Source organism: Clytia hemisphaerica, unplaced genomic scaffold, assembly GCF_902728285.1.
Source record: "Clytia hemisphaerica strain Z4C2 unplaced genomic scaffold, Clytia hemisphaerica genome assembly, whole genome shotgun sequence".
In the NCBI taxonomy this organism is placed as follows: Eukaryota; Metazoa; Cnidaria; class Hydrozoa; order Leptothecata; family Clytiidae; genus Clytia; species Clytia hemisphaerica.
Genome location: NW_027104423.1, coordinates 124,359 through 146,917, shown reverse-complemented (window position 1 = coordinate 146,917; position 22,559 = coordinate 124,359). Strand labels below are relative to the sequence as shown.

At 34.9% G+C, this 22,559-nt stretch overlaps 4 protein-coding genes and 1 long non-coding RNA gene across 6 annotated transcripts in view; 4 read left to right on the top strand and 1 right to left on the bottom strand.

Moving 5' to 3' along the window:
• Nucleotides 1-22,559, top strand: part of LOC136820397 (uncharacterized) — a 44,587-nt gene continuing 22,028 nt past the window's right edge. The window contains exons 1-5 of one of the 2 annotated variants that reach the window (XR_010848572.1): nucleotides 1-102; nucleotides 646-795; nucleotides 1,777-1,853; nucleotides 20,094-20,169; nucleotides 20,480-20,519. This is a non-coding gene — a long non-coding RNA (uncharacterized lncRNA). Of the gene's footprint in view, nucleotides 107-645; nucleotides 796-1,776; nucleotides 1,854-20,093; nucleotides 20,170-20,479; nucleotides 20,520-22,559 lie in introns of both variants that reach the window. The other variant, XR_010848571.1, reaches the window with a different exon arrangement.
• Nucleotides 8,303-12,197, top strand: LOC136820401 (uncharacterized). The gene is made up of 4 exons (XM_067076585.1): nucleotides 8,303-8,394; nucleotides 8,670-10,092; nucleotides 10,383-10,548; nucleotides 11,403-12,197. Exons 1-4 carry the CDS (start codon nucleotides 8,392-8,394, stop codon nucleotides 11,611-11,613), a joined length of 1,803 nt encoding a protein of 600 aa, XP_066932686.1. The 5' UTR covers nucleotides 8,303-8,391; the 3' UTR covers nucleotides 11,614-12,197.
• On the top strand, nucleotides 13,241-15,622 carry LOC136820394 (uncharacterized). Its single transcript, XM_067076578.1, has one exon. It carries the CDS (start codon nucleotides 13,241-13,243, stop codon nucleotides 15,620-15,622), a length of 2,382 nt encoding a protein of 793 aa, XP_066932679.1.
• Nucleotides 16,348-19,387, top strand: LOC136820396 (uncharacterized). The gene is made up of 3 exons (XM_067076581.1): nucleotides 16,348-16,535; nucleotides 16,997-17,040; nucleotides 17,639-19,387. The coding sequence occupies exons 1-3, from the start codon at nucleotides 16,533-16,535 to the stop codon at nucleotides 18,774-18,776; spliced, it is 1,185 nt and encodes a 394-aa protein (XP_066932682.1). The 5' UTR covers nucleotides 16,348-16,532; the 3' UTR covers nucleotides 18,777-19,387.
• On the bottom strand, nucleotides 19,602-22,186 carry LOC136820395 (uncharacterized). The gene is made up of 2 exons (XM_067076580.1): nucleotides 20,760-22,186; nucleotides 19,602-20,239 (listed from the first exon to the last, which is right to left on the bottom strand). Exons 1-2 carry the CDS (start codon nucleotides 21,778-21,780, stop codon nucleotides 19,944-19,946), a joined length of 1,317 nt encoding a protein of 438 aa, XP_066932681.1. The 5' UTR covers nucleotides 21,781-22,186; the 3' UTR covers nucleotides 19,602-19,943.

Genomic DNA, 22,559 nt, shown 5'->3' with positions numbered 1-22,559 from the left:
AAGTCTTTTCTTCGTATTAATGTGTATATTTCATCCTTTCACACGCAGCAGTAAAGACATAACAATATGAGAAATGACAACGTCTGAAGATATCCCTTAACAGTTAGTAAGTTATTTTAAGATTTTCCAAATTTGTGAAATTTAAATTCACAATTAAAGACCTTCGCTTCAATGGCCTTTTATTATTATAGAACTTTTATCTGAGGGTGATAAAGTTAGATAAGGTCGGTTGGGCTATAATCTTAGCGTGGGTCGCGGTTAAGGGGCGGGACCAACAATTTAAACAACTTACTTCAAAGACATAAATGACAATATTCATCATAATACAATATTCTGTAGCTAACCTTCTCATATCACCTTTCCGTCTAATTCGTACTTCGTGTTATTAACAGGTATTCTACGATGTATCTTTTTTTGTTACTGTCAGGTTATAGCCCCTAGTATTTTCCCATCCCTCGTTCTTTTTCTTAAGTCACGTTTAACACGCTTAACATGCTTAACAAGTTTACATTTCGATGTATCTTTGGCACACCCGGTATGAATCTGTACTGTCTTCAACTAAATGGTTCGATAAAGATTGCTCTAAATTACTGATTAATGAATCATGCATTTTAAGTAGAATTCTTTTTTCCTCTTTATTTATAGGTTGAAGTTTATTTTGAAAGTGGTTTTGTGGTATTTTATGATGGATTACATAACTGCTGGGTTGATTGCTGCCATTGGGAGAGTTGCCAAGAAAAGTGTTTCACTGTTTTACTGTTTTCACGACATGCTTTATGCGAAAGCTAAAAGATGGTATTATCAACTTTATTTAATGACTATCTATGGGTTTCCTGTTTGGCTGATAGTTATCAAAATTGAAGTAAGGTATTCGACGCAATTTTCAGCGTTAAATACTTCCTTCTATCTTTTACCAACTCAGACCAACAAGCCACTCTTTAAACCCAAATAAAGAAAACAACGTGCAAAGGTATGCATCGTGGATTGCACATCTCTTGCCGTTTTACAATAAAAGTATCTTCAAATATCACCCTGTGCTTCATCCAAAGACAAAATATGCAAGCTATGCAAAACATGCCTACAGCGTCTTATTTGTAGATCGAAGGTACTAGCAATGAATTTTACACATAAATGGGCTCCCGATCTTGATTTCCCGACTTTCTGTTAAACGTTCGACCTACCCCCTGATCTCAGTCAGATATAAGCTATGGCTGTTTTATTTAGGCTATAGTTGAAGGTCGTTGTGGTATCACTATAGACAAAAATATATGACCTAGTTTTTATGTAAGACCAAATTATGTATTTGATATGAGGGAATTCTCCTCAAATCATGTAACAATTGCGTGGGGTTGATGGAAGGTTGAAATTAAGATGTTACTGCTACTGCACTTCAGTTTGTTGCTTGGTGATCCTTTTGTTTAATACCCCAAAAAAGTTCCAAAATTTTCAACCCCCCCCCCCTGGACCTTATTAGGACCCCTCCCCCCGTTTCTTAATTTTTAAGAATATTTTCAGCTGTCAAAGAGAAGGCCCCTCATTTTATAGCCTGATTTTAGCCTATATTTACCTTACTTTTGGGTTTCAGAAGCACGATTTCCAACCCCCCGGTAATTAGTTCCCCCCGCCCGTTTATTTGGAACCTAAGAGTAAACGTCTGGTGTATTTCGGAAGATTAAGATTACGTCATGAATATCGTGAATTGTTCTATCTTGGTCGATTTTAACACTCTGAATATCAAAATCAAAAGAATCTAATCATAGTTTATTTTTCATTCAGAGGTTGGCTCAACTATGACGTAACAGAAAGGAATTCAATCTCCATGGAAACAAGTGAATTATGCCAGGAATTTCATCGTAAGTACTGTAATAATTATATACGTTTTACCCAAAATTGAGTTTGTTTTTATTGTTATTTCAACGTCACGCACACAGAGCAAAACGTCATAAATTTGTTCACATTTGTGTGTGGGGGTAGCTAATTAGATATGTGGCGCAAAATTTGCCTCCGCGAAATTAATGAAATTTGCGAAAAACGATGAGTAAATCAAGGAAGTTGCTTGAATGAATGTAGGTTTTGAGTAAAGTACAGTGTCACGTTAGCCAATGATATGATGTAGGGTGCGAGCGCCCCAAGTGGGTGACCCTAAATCTGAAATAGCTTAATTTTGGGCAAAGTAGGTTCAAATTAACAGAAACAATTTCCCCCTTAAAATAAAAAACAGGACATTAACGATATGAAACTCACCAAAAAATAAGAATAGCCGAGGATCAACAAAAAAAAAATGTGTTCTAGGCGAAAATAAAAAATGCATTGTTTCCGGAAGCCGGCCGGGTGAACAAAAAGTTTTTCTGACCCGGCCGCAGATCAATTTTTGTTTGTTAGTAGTTGATACATTAGTATTCAGGGCTTGCTTTATACTGTTTTTACATAAAAGTTATCTTTAGAGTTCTATTTCAATGATCTTAAGTTATCAAAAACAGCAACAAAAAAAATTTTCCGGCCGGCCGCATGAGAGCTTTTTTCCTTCACCCGCATTCCGGAAGCACCACACTTTTTTTTATTTTCGCCTTACGTTTAAATTTTATTGATAGCCTCAATTCGAGGACGTAAAGTGGACGTAAGTTTGTAAAAAGAATTTGACATGTTGAGTTCGTAAAAAGCCTAACTTCAGTGTCAATAAAAACAAATACATGTAGCGTGCCCTTAAGCACATTAAGTTGACCTACTATACTACCGGGTGCGCCACAAAAAAGTTTCTCTCTTTAAAACTAATTTTCTAGAAATCTAAAAATTAAAAAAAAACTATTCTTATTTCATTGGAAAGAAGAAAGATAAACTTAAATTTTGATGGGTCATTTATTGAATTCGATTCATTAGATCAAAATTTATGCTCAATTAAATAAAAAAGTTACTTTCTGAAAGTGCTCAAAAACGTTAAAATTTTACCTATCAAATTAAACAGAAGCATAATTACATAATACATCATTATCTTCGTTTCAGTCATTAAAAATGATAATTAGCTGTCTAAATGACCTTTTGTTATGTAAAGGAAGGTTGTATCTCAATACAAGGAGGAACATTTGTTCAAAAAGGCCAAAAAATCTGGTAAAATTCATAAAAATCCATGAAATATGGCTTTCGAGATATATCCGGCCTTACATAAACTTTATCCAATCTAAAACCAAAAATCGGAGAAAATTTTCGGTAAAAATAAATTAAAGTGATTTTGATGAAGATTTAAACCCTTTCGGCATTTCAGTTTCGAAATTTATGTGTTTAAATTACTGAAAAATGCTTTTAATCATGTAAAGGCTATTGCAATTACCAATTTTAATCTAAAAATTTGATAGGTCGATTTTCGACGTTTTCGAGCACTTTCTGAAAGTAACTTTTTTATTCAATTGAGCATAACTTTTGATCTAATGAATCGAATTCAATAAATGACCCATCAAAATTTAAGTTTATCTTTCTTCTTTCCAATGAAATAGGAATGGTTCTTTTAAAGCTTTTAGATTCCTAGAAAATTAGTTTTAAAGAGAGAAACTTTTTTGTGGCGCACCCGGTATCATGTCCCACTCGATTTTTGAAGTCTTTTCTTCGTATTAATGTGTATATTTCATCCTTTCACACGCAGCAGTAAAGACATAACAATATGAGAAATGACAACGTCTGAAGATATCCCTTAACAGTTAGTAAGTTATTTTAAGATTTTCCAAATTTGTGAAATTTAAATTCACAATTAAAGACCTTCGCTTCAATGGCCTTTTATTATTATAGAACTTTTATCTGAGGGTGATAAAGTTAGATAAGGTCGGTTGGGCTATAATCTTAGCGTGGGTCGCGGTTAAGGGGCGGGACCAACAATTTAAACAACTTACTTCAAAGATATAAATGACAATATTCATCATAATACAATATTCTGTAGCTAACCTTCTCATATCACCTTTCCGTCTAATTCGTACTTCGTGTTATTAACAGGTATTCTACGATGTATCTTTTTTTGTTACTGTCAGGTTATAGCCCCTAGTATTTTCCCATCCCTCGTTCTTTTTCTTAAGTCACGTTTAACACGCTTAACATGCTTAACAAGTTTACATTTCGATGTATCTTTGGCACACCCGGTATGAATCTGTACTGTCTTCAACTAAATGGTTCGATAAAGATTGCTCTAAATTACTGATTAATGAATCATGCATTTTAAGTAGAATTCTTTTTTCCTCTTTATTTATAGGTTGAAGTTTATTTTGAAAGTGGTTTTGTGGTATTTTATGATGGATTACATAACTGCTGGGTTGATTGCTGCCATTGGGAGAGTTGCCAAGAAAAGTGTTTCACTGTTTTACTGTTTTCACGACATGCTTTATGCGAAAGCTAAAAGATGGTATTATCAACTTTATTTAATGACTATCTATGGGTTTCCTGTTTGGCTGATAGTTATCAAAATTGAAGTAAGGTATTCGACGCAATTTTCAGCGTTAAATACTTCCTTCTATCTTTTACCAACTCAGACCAACAAGCCACTCTTTAAACCCAAATAAAGAAAACAACGTGCAAAGGTATGCATCGTGGATTGCACATCTCTTGCCGTTTTACAATAAAAGTATCTTCAAATATCACCCTGTGCTTCATCCAAAGACAAAATATGCAAGCTATGCAAAACATGCCTACAGCGTCTTATTTGTAGATCGAAGGTACTAGCAATGAATTTTACACATAAATGGGCTCCCGATCTTGATTTCCCGACTTTCTGTTAAACGTTCGACCTACCCCCTGATCTCAGTCAGATATAAGCTATGGCTGTTTTATTTAGGCTATAGTTGAAGGTCGTTGTGGTATCACTATAGACAAAAATATATGACCTAGTTTTTATATAAGACCAAATTATATATTTGATATGAGGGAATTCTCCTCAAATCATGTAACAATTGCGTGGGGTTGATGGAAGGTTGAAATTAAGATGTTACTGCTACTGCACTTCAGTTTGTTGCTTGGTGATCCTTTTGTTTAATACCCAAAAAAGTTCCAAAATTTTTCAACCCCCCCCCCCTGGACCTTATTAGGACCCCTCCCCCCGTTTCTTAATTTTTAAGAATATTATCAGCTGTCAAAGAGAAGGCCCCTCATTTTATAGCCTGATTTTAGCCTATACACGCTTTTTTTTTTACAAGAATGGTGTTTTTTCATTTCATCATGGATATTCTTAACTTTTTGGCGAAAATTATCCAAAAATATTCTTACGGTATTCTTAGGTTAAGATCGAAATTGGCAATCTACAGGTTAAAATGCATTAAAAATGACATTCTTAGGTTCAGTTGCTAAATTCAATGATGGTGATATTCTTACCATATTCTTAATTTTTTGCCCATTTTCATCATGGACATTCTTATAAAGTGTATTCTTATAAAAAAAAGCGTGTATTTACCTTACTTTTGGGTTTCAGAAGCACGATTTCCAACCCCCCCGGTAATTAGTTCCCCCCGCCCGTTTATTTGGAACCTAAGAGTAAACGTCTGGTGTATTTTGGAAGATTAAGATTACGTCATGAATATCGTGAATTGTTCTATCTTGGTCGATTTTAATACTCTGAATATCAAAATCACAAGAATAATAGTTTATTTTTCATTCAAAGGTGGGTTCAACTATGACGTAACAGAAAGGAATTCAATCTCCATGGAAACAAGTGAATTATGCCAGGAATTTAATCGTAAGTACTGTAATAATTACATACGTTTTACCCAAAATTGAGTTTGTGTTTATTGTTATTTCAACGTCACGCACACAGAGCAAAACGTCATAAATTTGTTTATGTGTGTGTGTGGGGGTAGCTAATTAGATATGTGGCGCAAATTTTGCCTCCGCGAAATTAATGAAATTTGCGAAAAACGATGAGTAAATCAAGTTGCTTCAATGAATGTAGGTTTTGAGTAAAGTACAGTGTCACGTTAGCAAATCACACGATTTAGGGTGTAAGCGCCCCAAGTGGAGCGAAAAACGCAAAAAACTTTTAAGAACAACCCTGATTTTAAAATAGCTTAATTTTGGGCAAAGTAGGTTCAAATTAACAGAAACAATTTCTCCCTTAAAATAAAAACCAGGACATTAACGATATGAGACTCACTAAAAAATAAGAATAGCCGAGGATCAACAATAACAAATGCATTCTAGGCGAAAATAAAAAAATGTAGTGTTTCCGGAAACTGGCCGGGTGAACAAAAAGTTTTTTCTGACCCGGCCGCAGATCAAGTTTTGTTTGTTAGTAGTTGATACATTAGTATTCAGGGCTTACTTCATACTGTTTGTACATAAAAGTTATCTTTAAAGTTCTATTTCAATGATCTTAAAGTTATCAAAAAAAGCAAAAAAAAATTTTCCGGCCGGCCGCATGAGATCTTTTTTCCTTAACCCGCATTCCGGAAGCACTACACTTTTTTTTATTTTCGCCTTACGTTTAAATTTTATTGTTAGCCTCAATTCGAGGACGTAAAGTGGACGTAAGTTTGTAAAAAGAGTTTGACATGTTGAGTTTTAAAAAGCCTAAATTCAGTGTCAATAAAAACAAATACATGTAGCGTGCCCTTAAGCACATTAAGTCTTTACTTAAGGTTCAAATGTCTTTGCCAAATTTTCGAGAGACCATATCTTTACAACATCGGAAACAAGAATTTTGTAAAATGTTTTTTTTTTAATTTTCGTCTTAAAGCAAACAAAGTGATTTATGAAATGTTGGAAACACGCCTGTCATTTAGAAATATCAATCAATTAATTAATTGATTCTCCTGGCAAGTGTTAAGGAAATGCTGTTTGTAAACAATTTGTTTTTACCAAGTTTAAATTTTCCTCTTATGACTCTGTTAAAAAGATTTTGACGCAAGATTTGTTTCTAGATGTGCCTTTAGAGTATTATAACTAAAAACATCTGAAAGTTTTAGATTATGTGATTTCACCTGACAGCGTCTCAAGTATTACAGTGGGAGGCCCCATGTTGGCCGGCTCAGCTGAAATATTTTAGGCCTTACCCGCATAAAGGTAGTCGAACATGTCTTGGGATGCTTGGGTGGCATTCCAAGGCCGGCTATCATTCCCTATATTTTAATTACTTTCTTCTTGTTAAGCTGACGGGCGACTCACAGGTGGCATGCTTACTCAAAATACCGCACCTGATCTCAGACTTCGGTATTATAACTTCACAATATCTCCAATGTGAAATAGGGCCGCTGTTTTAGAGCTTTACAGAGGGCAAACGCCAATCTTTATGGGAAAATCAGGTAATAAGTAGACTAGTAAACTAGTCGGTTATTACTTAAAACCTTATAATAAAACTGTCAATCAAATAATGTAAACACTAATTAAATATTCAGCGCGCGTGAGAGAAAAGGAAAATAACCGACTAGAAGCTACTTCCAACGCCTTTTTTTCTTCACCTAAAATCGTAAGGAGAGACATACAGATTTCTGTATGTCTGACCCGTGCGGGATTGCATTTATTTTTCTTTCTGTTTATTGCGTTTTTAGAAATGCTCATTTATTTATATGTTCCCATGTTCAATGTTACTATGAAATATTATTCAGTCAAAAAAGTTGGATGGATTCTCAAAAACCTAAAAAAAGTTGTAAAATTAAACAACGTTTTTTGAGGGAAGTAACTTCTAGTCGTTGAAATTCAGAAAAGAGACGCAACTTCTATTTGGAGCTTGATTTTTTGTATAATAGGTCTGTTTTCAACGACTAGTTTACTAGTCTAGGTAATAAGGTGCTCGGCGGGGGTTAGCCTGTACCAAACTCTTCGCATCCAAAAACCGATAATATAAAAAAAACCACCAATGGGATGGATGGTACAGGTTAGGCAGGAGTCGGTTAGGAAACACTGTATTTGAAGTGACTGTACACTTTCCGCGATCCCAAACATGGAAGATACGGAATTGAACTGAAATTGAGGTTGTGGGTCACCAACAGTCACCAATTACCTTCTCATTTGCAATTGAAGATCCTTTCAGACGTTGCTTTGACGTCAATCGTTCTACCAATAAAGGAAACCTACAAAAACTCTGGTAAATTAATTCGCATGGTAAAGAAGAATGGAGTACGGAAACTGATCGTGCTGTTTATAAAGAGACACTTAGAAACACATTTTCTATCGAATTCCTCCGCAACTAACTTCGATTTAAAGACATCTCTCTAATTAATTAGAAAGCAATCATGTTTTGACCACAGTATTGTGATGACATATTTGGTTTAATGATAAACAACGTAGCTCCTTTACTCAATCAATGAATATAATACATAAATATAAAAGTTCTTCCAATATATTGTTGTTCAGACATTGAGTCGTCAACATCCAAGCGAGCGATAGAAACATTTTTGAAGAAGAATCACAGTTTGGAGTTATACAAATATGGTGAGCTCCTTGCTATACTATTTCAATTTAAGGATGGAAACGAAGAAAGTAGATAATTTAATTTGATTATTTTTGATAGTTTTAATTATATCGTAACATCTTCTTTTTGTGTTATGTTCGTTTCTTGGTTCATAAGAATTCTTGGAAAAATAGTTACAGCAAAAAATTAGTTTTTGAAGTGGTAGCTCTTCCTTCCTATATTTATAGTTATCGTTACCTATACTTTTAAGTGTAATATTACTTATGTCTTTTCTTCACATTTTCGTCCCACACAGCATCTTCACTTGGTCGTTTTCTTGACACTCACAATATGTGCAACAACAATACATAGTCAAAATGCAAATGCGAATGCAAACGCTTGGAAGGTACGACCGAGTAACAGGCCTCGCTGGTTTACGCGACCCACACGACCGACACGACCTGTTGTCGCTTACACAGATTATGAAACAACATCTACAACGACAATTACAACAACAACTTCCACGACAACACAACCGACTACAACTACGTCTCAACCAACAAAACCAACACCCAAAACTGAAACTGCAGCTACAACGAGATCAACATCAGACAGACCACAACCAACAACAACTAAACAAACAACAGCGACGACAAGTAAACAGACATCTTCAACTGATTCCACGTCACCAAAAACACCCACGACACCTCCACGATCAACGAAAATGACAACAACTTTACGTTCTTCAGCAACAGAAAACACTGAGCTAAAACCAACAACAAAACAAACACCCAATACAGAAATAACAACATCCTCGTCCAGGACGACTACAGCAGAACCTGCTACAAGGCAACCTACCCCAACGCAAAAGACACGACCTACAACAAGACAGACTCAAGCACCGATTTCTACAACAAAATCGACAGTAAGACCAGCAACAGACAATACGAAAACAACAACACAAGACCCCAACGTCACTAAAAACACTACTACAACAACTTCTGAAACAACAGAAGGGACTGGTCAATCAACACCTACAACAGATAAGTCATCCACAACCACATCAATCAGAACCATACCGACCGACGACAGTCTACCATTCACCATTTCAAAATTCATCAAATACAAGATCGGAAAACTCTCAGATCTTTATGGTCTTCCTTTTAAATCATTGACCGAAATCTTTGCAGCTCTGAACACGTACAATATCAAGAAAGTCATCAAGACAGGTGTCCGGTACCAAGCTTGTCCGAAATTATATGAAAAATCAGTTAAAACAGCTGCGGATAAATTACTGAAGACATTGAAACGACAAATCAAACAATTTAAACGAAAAGATAATCAAGTATGTTTTGGTAATCGAAATGGGAAATATGATTGCGATGAATGTTGTAAACCTTCAGTTAAGAAAAACGTGAGTGGGTTTTGTCAATTCTGTGTTTGTGTCAATGATGTTTCATTTATTGGTGAGCAAATTTCTATAGCTTCAAGTAGCACCAAATCTTCCGAGACTGAGAGTATTGTTACTGCAACAACTTCCTCAAAAGATACAGATGTTCATACAACAACTAATACTCCAGCAAAAATGACCACACCTCAAACTTCAGATCATTCTTCTCAAGAAGAGAACATCTCTGGTGAAAACTCGGCAACATTGATAGCATCAGAAGCAGAATCAACTCCACATGCTTCAATTGGCAGTAACAATGAGCGTTACAGAAGACGACGTTCTACAAATGGTAAGAATTATGGTACTTTTTTTTTAGTGAGTCTCATAACATTCATTACATCTAGATCGTACTTAAACGATACGCATTAAATTGCAAAGAATACTTTATATCTTAAATACGCTATATGTTTTTTATTTCTTAAGCATAGGGTTCATTTGAGATGAGGCTGGACTTATGCTTAAATCTCTTTTGTTCTATAACAATAAAGATCTATTGTTATATCAGCTTAAACATTATCTTAATAGATATAAAAACGACTTCGGTGAACGTTATTTTAAAATCTCGTGCATTTCTCATAGGGATGACGGAAGAAGAGCAAGCTGTCCTTGAAGAATTGAATCTTCACAACACTTTGGGAGCACGTGCTACACTGAGAACAAATTGTCTGGAGAGGGGGAGTGGGAACGACCGAAACACCGTCAACATGTGTCGATCATGTCAATATGATATCAACCTACCAAGCGAGTAAGTTGCCTTTACTACTTTCTTATATGGTGCAAGGTTTCTTTAAAGATCTTTGCAAAAAATAGGTTTAAAGAAAAGATTCTTCTGTTAAACCAGGTATTTTTTGAGAAACTCTTTTACCAGTAGATTACTCCATCATTGTTTAATTTCATCTTTTAATACCAGTGGTCCCTGGGAGAGACAATGGTTCAGCTCCATGGAAGCTGAGTCATTATTCCATGACCAGTCACTTAAAGGTTTTATCTTTACATAAGTGTTCCCGTTTCATATATTTCATATCATTAAAATGTCTCCCTATTGTTATATTATGGTGATATAAGCAGAAAAGTGTTTTTCTTTTCCTCTTTCTGGCCAATGTTAAAAAGCTTGCGAATTAAAATGAGTAAGCAAACGATATGACTCTTATTTAGAAACAAAACCTTTAAAATATTAGTGATTTTACTTGACTCCCATCTCCCCTTGATCTCCCATTTTCTATCGATTCTTATTATTATAGTTTACTGAAATAGAATCTCCGATCCGCAACAGGAAAATTGCGAAGGAGTACAGTTGAGTCTCTTCATAACTCGAACACGCACGGGGAACACAAATTTGTTCGAGTTAAGGAAATTTCGTATTATGAAGTAAGGTTTATAAGTCATTGTTAACTGAAGGGACGAGAAAACTTGCTCGAATTGAGGAGACATTCGAGTTATAGAGGTTCGAGTTAAAGAGACTCTTCTGCAGACTCTTCTTCTTTATATATTTTGTATACCATGTGTGCTCTGAAATTATTTTATGGATTGTTTCTCTATAAAAATAATTTTGACTTGTTACTTTCCATATTTTTTACTTTCACTTATTCTTTCTTTCAGTCATTACCCAGAATCCTTCATTCATACCACGTGCGGGAACGGTGAAGATATTTCATGTTTCACCAGTGAAGGTGTTTGCTCTAAAGTCATTGTCGTCAAACCTGTTTTGAAATGGAAAAATGATGGTGGTTATCAAGAATTTCATGTTCCAGTAACAATCGGATGTGCTTGTGAAATTATCAAGGGAAGCATTATGGAGGTTTTTGTATAAATACGTCGATGCTGGAAAATTTTGCCTTTGGAGTTAGGACGATAGCTTACAACGTAAGTGTAAGAAAACTGAAGGTGTGTGATTCCAAAAACAACGCCAGTCCTTACTAAATTACAGTACTTACGAACTGAAACCTCCCATATGAGCATTTTAAACAATTTCGTGACAAATGTCTTTCTAAATGGAATGTGTACCGGAAAGATTTACTGAAAATTACCGGAATTTATTGAAGCAGCGAAAAATTAGAGCTGATATAGGGACGATACAAAACTATCAAACATGAATTAAAATTGATCATCTAATTCCGCCATTATACACTCTATTTCATCGTATTTGGAATTTAGAAAAGACTTCTATGTTTTATTTGAACCATCGATTTAAATTGCCTTATTTAGAACCATAGGGATATGGTATTGGACTGACTCGAAAAAACGGAGTGATATTTCTTTTGCTTTGATAAAATTTTATTTTTAGAAATTGTATATTGATCTTCGAAATGTTTTTTTTCATTTGATCATTTTTTAAATCTGTATATAGAAACAAAACAAGGATTGAATATATTATATTAGTATCTGTAATTCAAATATATAAAGTCTCAAATTAATTTCCAGATACTCTTAGCGGAACCTCGTGCTTTGTTTTAAGAATCAGCAAACTTTGAGCCAGTAAAGTTCTGTTCTTGTTTTTTGTGATTTTTAGGCTTAAATATTCAGTCATTTCTGAAATCTGAGGCTAAGATTTTTCTTGTATTTCTTTCGAAAATTGAGCCTCCCTGATCTTTTTTAAAAAAATTTCTTAGGAAAAAAATGTATTTATGACAGTTTATCAGAAATCATCGAACAAAAAAGTTCCTAATTTCTCACAGCGAGATCGATACACCAGTGGCGACTTATCATAATGTAATAAAATTAAGTTTATTTACTTCAATCACCATACAAGGTTATCCCATTCCACTATCTTCACACCTTTTTTGTGTTTGTTGGCCCAAAATTTGAAACAAGGTTTTTAATTTGATTAATACTGAATAAATACGATTCTTCAATTATTAAAATTCCCATTGTTAAAGAAATAATTGTGTGATGGTTTGAATTTTAGGAATTCTGTAGGGACTTTAATCAAAATAATAACAAAGGAATATTCATGAAATTGAAAATAAAGCAGGAATCAAATTGGAAATTTTTAATTTAGAATTTCTTTTGATTAAAATTTTTGGACCTTTGATTAAACTAACCACATCGCATATTGGATTTATCGCCTTGAGCTAATAAGCATACAACAGGAAATTAAAGACATGATCTAATTTTTCAACAATTTCATATTGGAAATTCGCATACACATCCTAAACATTATTTTTACAGTGAAAAGTAAGAATTGAGTGTTATATGAAGTAAAATATTTTAAAGCTGCTGTGAAACTTGAAGTCTCCAGAGTCATAATAAATCAGCACAACTGTTATTTTGTCTTTTATGGATTTATTCGCACAAAATTATTTTTACGGAAAGAGAATCAGCGGTTTTGTATTGAACAATTTGGTCGTGTTTTTCATCTCAATGCATTTATGAAATCTGGATGTCATTATTTCAATAAAGTTTTTATCGTATAAATATTTGACCAATAAGAATTGAAAATGTTGCAGGATCGGTCAAAGCATATTGTCACCATACTGTCACTTATCACTTTTACTTTCGCTTTCGGTTGTGATCCCAATGACGGTGTACCAGTTCAAATCTCACAATATGGAACTTACAATGTTATATCGTTTGTCTCTTTTAACTCATCAATGAACAATCCAATCTCCGAGCAACTTTTACGATTCCATATGAGAGTAAGATATATGGCTGCGAGAGAATTGCAAAGTTATCAAATACTGAAGACTAAGAACAACTGTCAGACACCTGTTGGCTTCATTGCGTATAATGTTTGTGGAAGCCATGATAAACTAACAAGCATCCTACTTCAAATACTGATCGGTACAAGGTTTTATTACCAAGATGGTGACCAATCAAAATCAAACATAATCGCAGTAGTCTCATTCATGCCAATGTCTTTAACAGTACTGACTGGTCAGCTTTTAAAAGCATCTAAATATGACATACCATTCTTGGCCTATACGGAAGAAAAAGGTTATGACAATGTCCTTGGACTATCGACATACAACTTGATCAATAGAGAGATAGAGCAATCTATCCAAGAAATTCAATACACCAAAACAACGCATGTCTTATTATTGCTGATCGAGAATGACCTCGTCAACCAAATCCCTAGATATCATCAAAACTTAATCTGGCAACAAATGGTAGATTTGCAAAGCATCACCGTCATGAAATGGATCTTAAACATGCAGAATGTGAGTGAGATTCACAAAGTAGTGGACACTTTAAAATACGATAAACAAATTGATACCATTATAGTATGGTCAGATTTTGATTCTAGAGATCGATTTATCAAATATGTTGATGACATTGATGATAGATTATGGTATTGGTATTCAGAAACTTCCTTCAACCTATTCTTTCAACACAACATTTCTCTACCATCTCTGGTAACCCATATGTTTCATAACAACCCTTTATTTGCTTATCAATCACTGAATAGAAAGTATACTTTCTCAGATATGCAGAGTTTTATCTATGTGCAGCAATTATATGATTGGGTAGTCAATGATCCTTGGTTCAATTTATACAGAAAATATCATCCGAATTCTACTCTTGAAAAATTGGATATTTCTACCAGTATGCGCTCAGAGGTTTCTCAAGCTATTATTTTACCTATTTGGTGGTCTCAAGCTGTTCGTCGTCTGTGTCATTTCAGATGGCCCCTTTCCCGTGTTCGATCCCACATACATAGACTCAGTTCAGGAGTACTATACAGAGTGTTAAAGTCTGGCAGGTTAACATCGATAAGATCTAAAACACCGATTTCTGAACTGAATCGAATCCGTAAACAAAATGATGGTCTCTATAACCGGAAATCTTGCCTACCCGGCTACGAATCTTACATGAAAACAACGGAAGTATCACCTGTCCGGACTTCATTTGCATGGAAATGCATCCCATGCGAACCCGGATATGCAAAATCATCGCATAGTAATCACTCTTGTAAGGCTTGTACCCAATATTTTGAGCCAAATGCTGATAAAACCTTTTGCATTGATCCCTACACGAATTATTATTTGAACTTCGATAGGCACAGTATCTACATCTTTATATTTTGCAATGGAGCTGTATCATTGTTTCTATGTATCGCTCTTGTTATTTTCATCGTTAAACGAGATACACCTCTTGTCCGATCCTCAGACCTCCCGTTGACTCTTACGCAAATCTGTGCTCATCTGATCGTCTCTATAAACCTACCTCTGACATTTATCGGCAAACCAACGGTCTCAAAATGTATTCCGATGTTTAGTGCAACCGGCTCATTCTTGATATTTGCAAATACAATCACTCTAACTAGAAGCCATAAATTTGTTTACATTTTCAAGCAAATGAGACGTTTATCACAGAATCATGTTAAGAAAACTCAAACCATGCATTATTCCTCGTTGGTATTTTTTCAGCTACTCTACATCGTGTCTTGTGTCTTTATATCATGGTCGCAGAATGAGTGGATTAAAGAAACAATATATCCTGAAACTAAACGACGTGAGATTTATTGTAACGTAACCATCCAAATGAAAGGTCTTAACTGTTATTTAATGTTGATCGTTTTGGGTTCTTTCATACAGTGCTTTCGTGCACGAAAATTGCCGAAAAATCTGAACGAATCTAAACGTATTTTGTATTCGTCCTTTCTAAAATTTGTACTACTCGCCGTACACTTTCCTATATGGTATGGACAGAAAACCGATCTCGATCGCGCTTCCGTACGACTGTTTGCGTTAGCCCTGTTTAACGCGTTTGATGTGATCTTCAAAATTGGTTATATGGTATTTATCGTTTATTTTCGAGCTGATCGAAATACGAAAGAATCGTTTCGAAAAGAAATTTTTGACAGTATACGATCAAGGTGAAATTATTCCAAGATGAAATCCATATGATAGCCTATTTTCCTTGAATTTAACTTTCTTTTGGCAGAATTACGGAATTGTCAGGGGACGATCATTTCCTTCAAGCTTTAAGATATTTTCTAAAGAGATTCTTATTTTCCAAACTATGCGCAGTTGGTTTGTACGAAATCCTTTTTTAATTATTGCTATTCACGAAATACATCTTTAATTGATAATCCATCCAGTTATCATCTTTAGTACTCAGCAGGTATTTTATCTGATTAAGCTCCATTATTATGCTGCCTTTCCCAGCTGGCACACAACGTTGTTTTAACGTTCAAATAACGTTATTTGGACGTTATGAATGTCACATGGACGTTGTTTTGACGTTGTGTGCTGTCTGGGTTTAGAAACCTATTTCCTGAAATGCGATTACTCTCGAGAGATCTTATCTATTATATCAAAACATTTGTTTTCCGTGTCTATTTAAATATAGCAAAAAATCTGGAGATTGAAGTTCTCCATTTTGATACTTTGAATGAGTAATCAATTTTGTAATTAGAACGTTTTTCCTTCCTATGTACTTGGATGAATACCAAGAAAAACTCGTTAACCTCCAAAGTCATTTTAAAGCAATTTTTCGTTGAAATCTTCCACTAATGAAGTAAAACCTCATCGTTGAATCATCATAATCCTATTAATTCTGGTAAATTAGCAACTTTAGTCCCAGACTCTTTTGGTGAGATGGTCAAACATTATTAATGAGAAGTCTGGTAAAGAACTTGGTACTCATTTTAATTGAGAAAATGCGTACACGCATATGTAAAACCTCATTGAAAATATTGGCTAATCAGTATAGTAAATGGCTTGGCTGGTCGTGCTATAGAGAAAAGCTGCATACGAAACTGTTGTTATAGATTCTTTTGACACAAAAATGGTAAGTCGAACTCATTATAAGAGTACCTAAATAACGGGGGGGGGGGTCTGTGACACTAGTCTTAGTAACTATTCATAAATCCTACAAACGAAAATAGATTTTAAGAAATTCTTTATTCCTCTATCATTCACCTAGCCGTAACGTACACGTTTTTTTTTTTTTTAAAGAAACTAGTTTTACCAAGCAGCCTCAATGTTTCTTAAGAAATCGGCCTTTTGAGCCTTAAATGTTTCTAACATGTTTCTAAACTTTTTGACATAATCAGCCTCATGGAAGGCTGCATTGGAAGGTTCTTAAAAAAACCGAATTAAAAATCGTTATTTTCTCATTCTCAGCCTCAGCATGTTTCTTAGATGTTTTTTTTAGTTTTTAGGCATTCTGAGCCTTATGTTTCTTAAAAGTGTGTTTCTTAAAAAAAAAACGTGTAGTGTATAAAAAAATATATATTACTTTTTTTACAGAATAATCAGAGCAAAAGTGATGAAGAGAAAATTATCAGAAAGAGGTACGATCTATGTTTCAAACCTTGTTTTTGAGTTTCCAAATCTTTAATTGAAGACTGATCAGGAAAGACCTGGAAATCTTGCGAACGAGGCTGTTTTTTTAAAGTTGAGGAAAATGATAGTTTAAGGGAGGCTTTACAAATAATATAATACCGAGCCTAATAGATTTTGACTCCAAAATACCTTATATTTTATACTTTATCGTCGGCAAAAATTGATTTGAAAATCGTTTTACCGTTAAATTTTATAGCTGACGTTTTTTTTTGCCCGCGATAATTTTTGCCGGTTAATATTTTTTACCAAATGATTATCGGTTACTTTGAAAATTTTTTTGTTTAAAAATTTTTTAATACTTTCTTGTTAAATTATTCCTGCTTAAAGGACAATAATTGCAATAATTGCTCAGTTTATCTTTGTTTTTCAGCCTTGATTTCTCTATAAGGCCGATGTTAAGCCAGAAAAAAATTTATCGGCAAAAACTGTTCGTCAGTAAAAAGTGACGAAATTTGAATGTTTTTTACCTAAGAATTTTCTACTGATAAGGTACTTGCTTCTTTTTCTTCAAAGTAATAATATTCATTTATCTTTTAATCGTCCTAGGATGGCAATAAGAGACTTGGAAGAAGATAAGCATCGTAAGAGAAGATATGCTTTTTTGAAAGCTTTCCACGTCATCAAAAATCTTCCACCTGAGAACGAGGACTCTTATTGGAAAATTGCGTCCTTTAATGGTCAGCCTTTTACACATCCAAGAACAACTCCTCCAGAATCACTTAAAATGTGGGGCGCTGACAGCCAACACCAAAATGTTCTTTTCCTCCCCTGGTACAGAGCTTATCTTTTACATCTTGAGGAGGCTCTTGTGAGAAATGCCCCTGAAGATGGAGATTTAGTTGCTTTGCATTACTGGGATGAAACATGGAAAGAGATAATCAAAAAGGGTGAACCACCTTTGCCAAATCTCTTGGTAAAAGAATTTGTGGAGATTGATGACGATGGAACCACGATTTCAAACCCTCTTCTCGGATTCACTCTTCCTAAAGCAATACCTTTATCCCAAGCAACATCAAAATATGTCAAACCCGCAGGTTATACAACATGTCGTTACCCATACTCAGGGCTCAGGAAGCCTGAAAATCCACTTCAAGAAACCTTCAACGCCAAAATCCAAAATGATTATGTCAATCATAATCTCCCAAAAAGTCCAACTTTTTATTTGCAAGAAAATATCACACATGCGTTAAAGCATTCCATCCACAAGAGTTATAAGGATTGCTTGGAAGTTGAAAAATATAACAAGTTCTCAAACATCCAGTCAGGTAATCACAGTGTTGAGCTGGCCAGTATCCAGATGCTTCAAGCGTTAGGTGGGACTGGTGAGTTTTCCTTAATTGCTGGTTCCCATGGTGATTTAGGATCAAACGAAATGGCGGCTTTCGATCCGCTTTTCTTCTTGCATATGTCAAATGTAGATCGCGTTTTTTGGCTTTGGTATGAGAAATGGGCTCATAACGTAGATATGGGTATGAGTAAGCCAGATAAAGGGGAGCAACCCAAATATGGTCAAGGACCCAGTCCAAACCAAACTGGGAATGAAGTGTTAACCGCAGATACGAATTTGTACCCGTTCAAGAAGGCAGGAAAATACTTGAATAGGAATGAGCTTATGGATATCAAGGAACTAGGTTACCACTATGAGAGAGGTTCTATGACCTTACCTGACCCCCCTCATGATTAAATAACAGTCACAATAAGTGCAGTTGATTGTCTCTAATTCGATCTTCATGAGACTGAAAACTTTCTTCGAATTAGGGAAAGATTGGAATTACTGAGAAGCGGACCAATCGGACAAATATTTCAGTTCGAATTACTGAAATATTCGAATTAGAGTGAGTCCAGTGTTATTGTTTTGATCCATTATTTTTAACACAGGGTGTATGGAAATTTTTCTTGCTTTTTTGCTTCGTTTCAAATCTCATGGTCATGGTCGTTTACATTTTAGGGTTTTAGTATACAGTGTTCGTGTACTTTTAGAACATTGTTTATCTATCAGCATATCAGTTATTATCAAAAGTTACGAAAATTATTATTTTGATTTTGCTAATTACACGTATGTTTTCGAAGGATTTACTCCTTTTCTTCAATTCCTTCAACTCTAGTATTTTTGTAGAAATATTTCTTAAGTAGATGTTTGTTATCTTTTTGGTATGTTTTATATTTTAATATTCTTGAAATGACAAGGTGTAGACACTATACAATTTTTTACAATATTTACAATTTTATGCACAATATAAAATCAAATAAAAATATAAAAATTAAAGCTGAACTATTAAATACTTTCATTTAGTTTCCAGAAATAACTTGTTCTATCCTAAGCACAAAAGTTTTCCAAACATTTTTTTTTACTTAATTTCCATTTTGTGTTACAGTACTGTCTCATTCGAGCCTGGGAAACCTTATTTCTTCGAATTATAGATAGTTTTTAGTAAATTTTTACTTTGGTTGAGGGCGGAAGTTTAATTCGAATTATAAATCGAAATACAGAAGTTCGAATTAGCGGAAGTCGACTATTTTTCTAGTAATTTGAAAATTATTTTGCTCTACCTTGATGTATATTTAATGGTATTGTTGGTATAATTTTTTTTCGCTAAAGTCTTAGTCCCATCCCTTTTAAAATTTCTCGAAAGATTTGTTTATCATGAACATGAGTACCTTAAGGGAAGAAATTTTGGCGGATTTGGTCAAAATTCGCCAAATCAAGTTCCGGCAAAATTTAATTTTTCAAGCGATCCGCCAAATTAAATTCCCTCTGAAACACTTTTTCGGCCGCTGCCAAGTTAGATTCCCGCCAAAGTTTCTTCCCTTAAGGTACTCATGTTCATGATAAACAAATCTTGATATTCTTTTAGATTACATGGTGTCCGGAAGGACTTTTGATTTCATTCCGTCTATCGGCCACTTCATCTTCATCATCATCACTGCTATCCAAACGCACTTGTTTTTTATGTTTCATTCTACGATTTTGAAACCATACTTTGACTTGTTTTTCACTCAGGTTCAAACCGACAGCAAGTTCGACACGTCGGCGTCTTGTCAAATATTTATTGGATTGGAATTCACGTTCCAGTTCCGTAAGTTGTGTTGTATTGAAACTTGTACGGAATCTCTTCAAACCATCACGATCATAGTCGAAGTGAAAATCTGTATATAAATAGAAGAGAAAAGTTTGAATTTCAAATAATCAAATTTTGAAGAGCCTCACATTATACTCTCAGATTTTTAGGTGCCTAATAACCGCTTTTTGAAGACACCTGAGAGAAGTTCACTGTCGCATGTTACTCACTGGAATCGCAGCGATATATTTTTTGTTAAGGAAACAGCTTTATTGGTTGAGAATTGGCTATGTACTCGTTATGACCAACGTTTTTTTTCGTTTTCCAGTTTCGCGATATGAAGATTATATGACAACGAGAAGACAGAGGTATGAAAGTTGGATTCTTTTCTATTAAGTAGGATATTCAACCTTATTCGGAGAGATGCCTTGGAGTTTTTACAAGATACTTCACTAATTGGTCATTTAAAGTGATAGAGATGACGCGTTCTTTAGAAAAAGTAATAAGACTCTTTTATTACATCCCAACGACCAACCAAATCAAATAAGAGCTTGTAAAAACTCCAGCTTGTCCCTATTCGGAGGCTTTTGAAATAGTAATATTCTTACCATAATAGAAAGGTCTTGGGTAGAAATTTGGATAATACGAATGTTTGATTTGCATTGCTGGAGGAAGTGTGGGCGGTGGAGGCGGTGGGTAACGAAAGTAGGTGGGTTGGGAAGGTTCAATACAGCAACAATCTTTACAGCTATGTTCAAATACCCGATGAGGTAGGGCTGGTAAGGGTGGTATGGGTGATTGTAAGGGCGGAGTTAAGTCGTGTTTACGATTGAATTGTGGGTGTACTATAGTAGGGCGGGTTGGTGATAAAGGTCGTTCGTAGCAGTTGTAGCGACTTATGGGTGTTGCTTGTCTCCGATGTATGTTTGTAATCTCAGCTCTTTCATCATGGGCTGTTTTGGCGGTTTGAGGTGGTGATGGGGTAAAGCGTTGCCGTGGTGATACTGTACATCTGTCAGACATTTTCGTTACTGGTGAACGCGAGCGTGAGCGTTGGTATCGCTGTTTCAGTTCTCGTTTGTTTTTCGAGTCTTCTTTGGTTGCACCGGGAGTGACGATTGATCTACGATATAGTGATGGACTCGCAGCACTTTTTCGATGAATCTCCTCTTGTGTATGGGTAGGGCTTGGGATTTCGTGAGTTTCAGACTTTGGTGATCTTCGGGAAAAATCGCTTGCATGTGAACTTGAAAGATGGCGTTGAATTGAATAAGAATGGCGGTATTCTTCTTTTTGACTGTTTAAATCTGGTTTTTGTTTAGGCTCTTCACTCTGTGTATGAAGCATTCGTTGACTGTGTAATGGACTCTGATTATGTCTCCGTGTGTCGGGACTTGGTACGCGATGATGATATATTGGGCTTCTGGTGCGATGTATATCTTCTTTCGTATGTGTTGGGCTAGGTATGCAGTGCTCACTTGGTCGCTCATTGTGACACCAACAAGAAGATTTGAATGCAGGTAATGGAGGTGAGGTTGGTTTGTTTTTCCAAGATGACGTCAAATCACCAAGCATCTTTCGACGGTTAATTGTGCCAAGCATTTCAGTTGACGAATAAGCTATCTTCATTCTTCTGAATATATTTCTACGATTTATAAGTTTGTGTGAGTTCACCTAACGGCTAGGGTGACTTATCACACAGGTATTATGTTTTTACTTCAATCTTGTCACCGTCAAACACAATATCTTTCCAACGCTTAATATGATTAAGCCAACTGACCTTGGAATGTCTTTTTCTTCCCTTCTTTGACTTGGTTTACTGCTGGTCGACAAATAACTGATTTCTGACCGATCATTCTTCACCCATTTAAATATCAATTCGGTAAATAGTATTAAGTTTATAAATGATGACCACAAATTAAAATACAATTGACAAGACAAAGCTATCTTATGATACACTAATACACTTTTCATTGAAGCTTAAATTTCTTAATCCTTTTCACTAAGAGAATTCTTTCCCCCTTCTAATTTACACACAATCGTTGATTTTTCACGAGATGAGTTGACGATAAAAGTAAACCTCGATGGCAAAAGCTCCTTAATATAAATGGTTTAGCAACCTTTTAACCACTTTCTTTCAAGGGGGTTTTTAGATTTTCTAAAACAAATTTACAAGTTTTTTTTTTCTTTTACACATATCGGAACTTATACAAAACAAATCAACCCTACATAAGCTTAAGTACATTATAAATAATGTGAAAAAATATTTAAAATCTCCCTCTTTTTAAAATAAGCCATTATCACATATGACTAATTAAACTGTCCTTTCAGTGTGTTGTGAAAAACGCGGTACTTTCCAAAATAAAGATCAAATATCTTGATCCGTACAATCTTCAATGGAATTACAG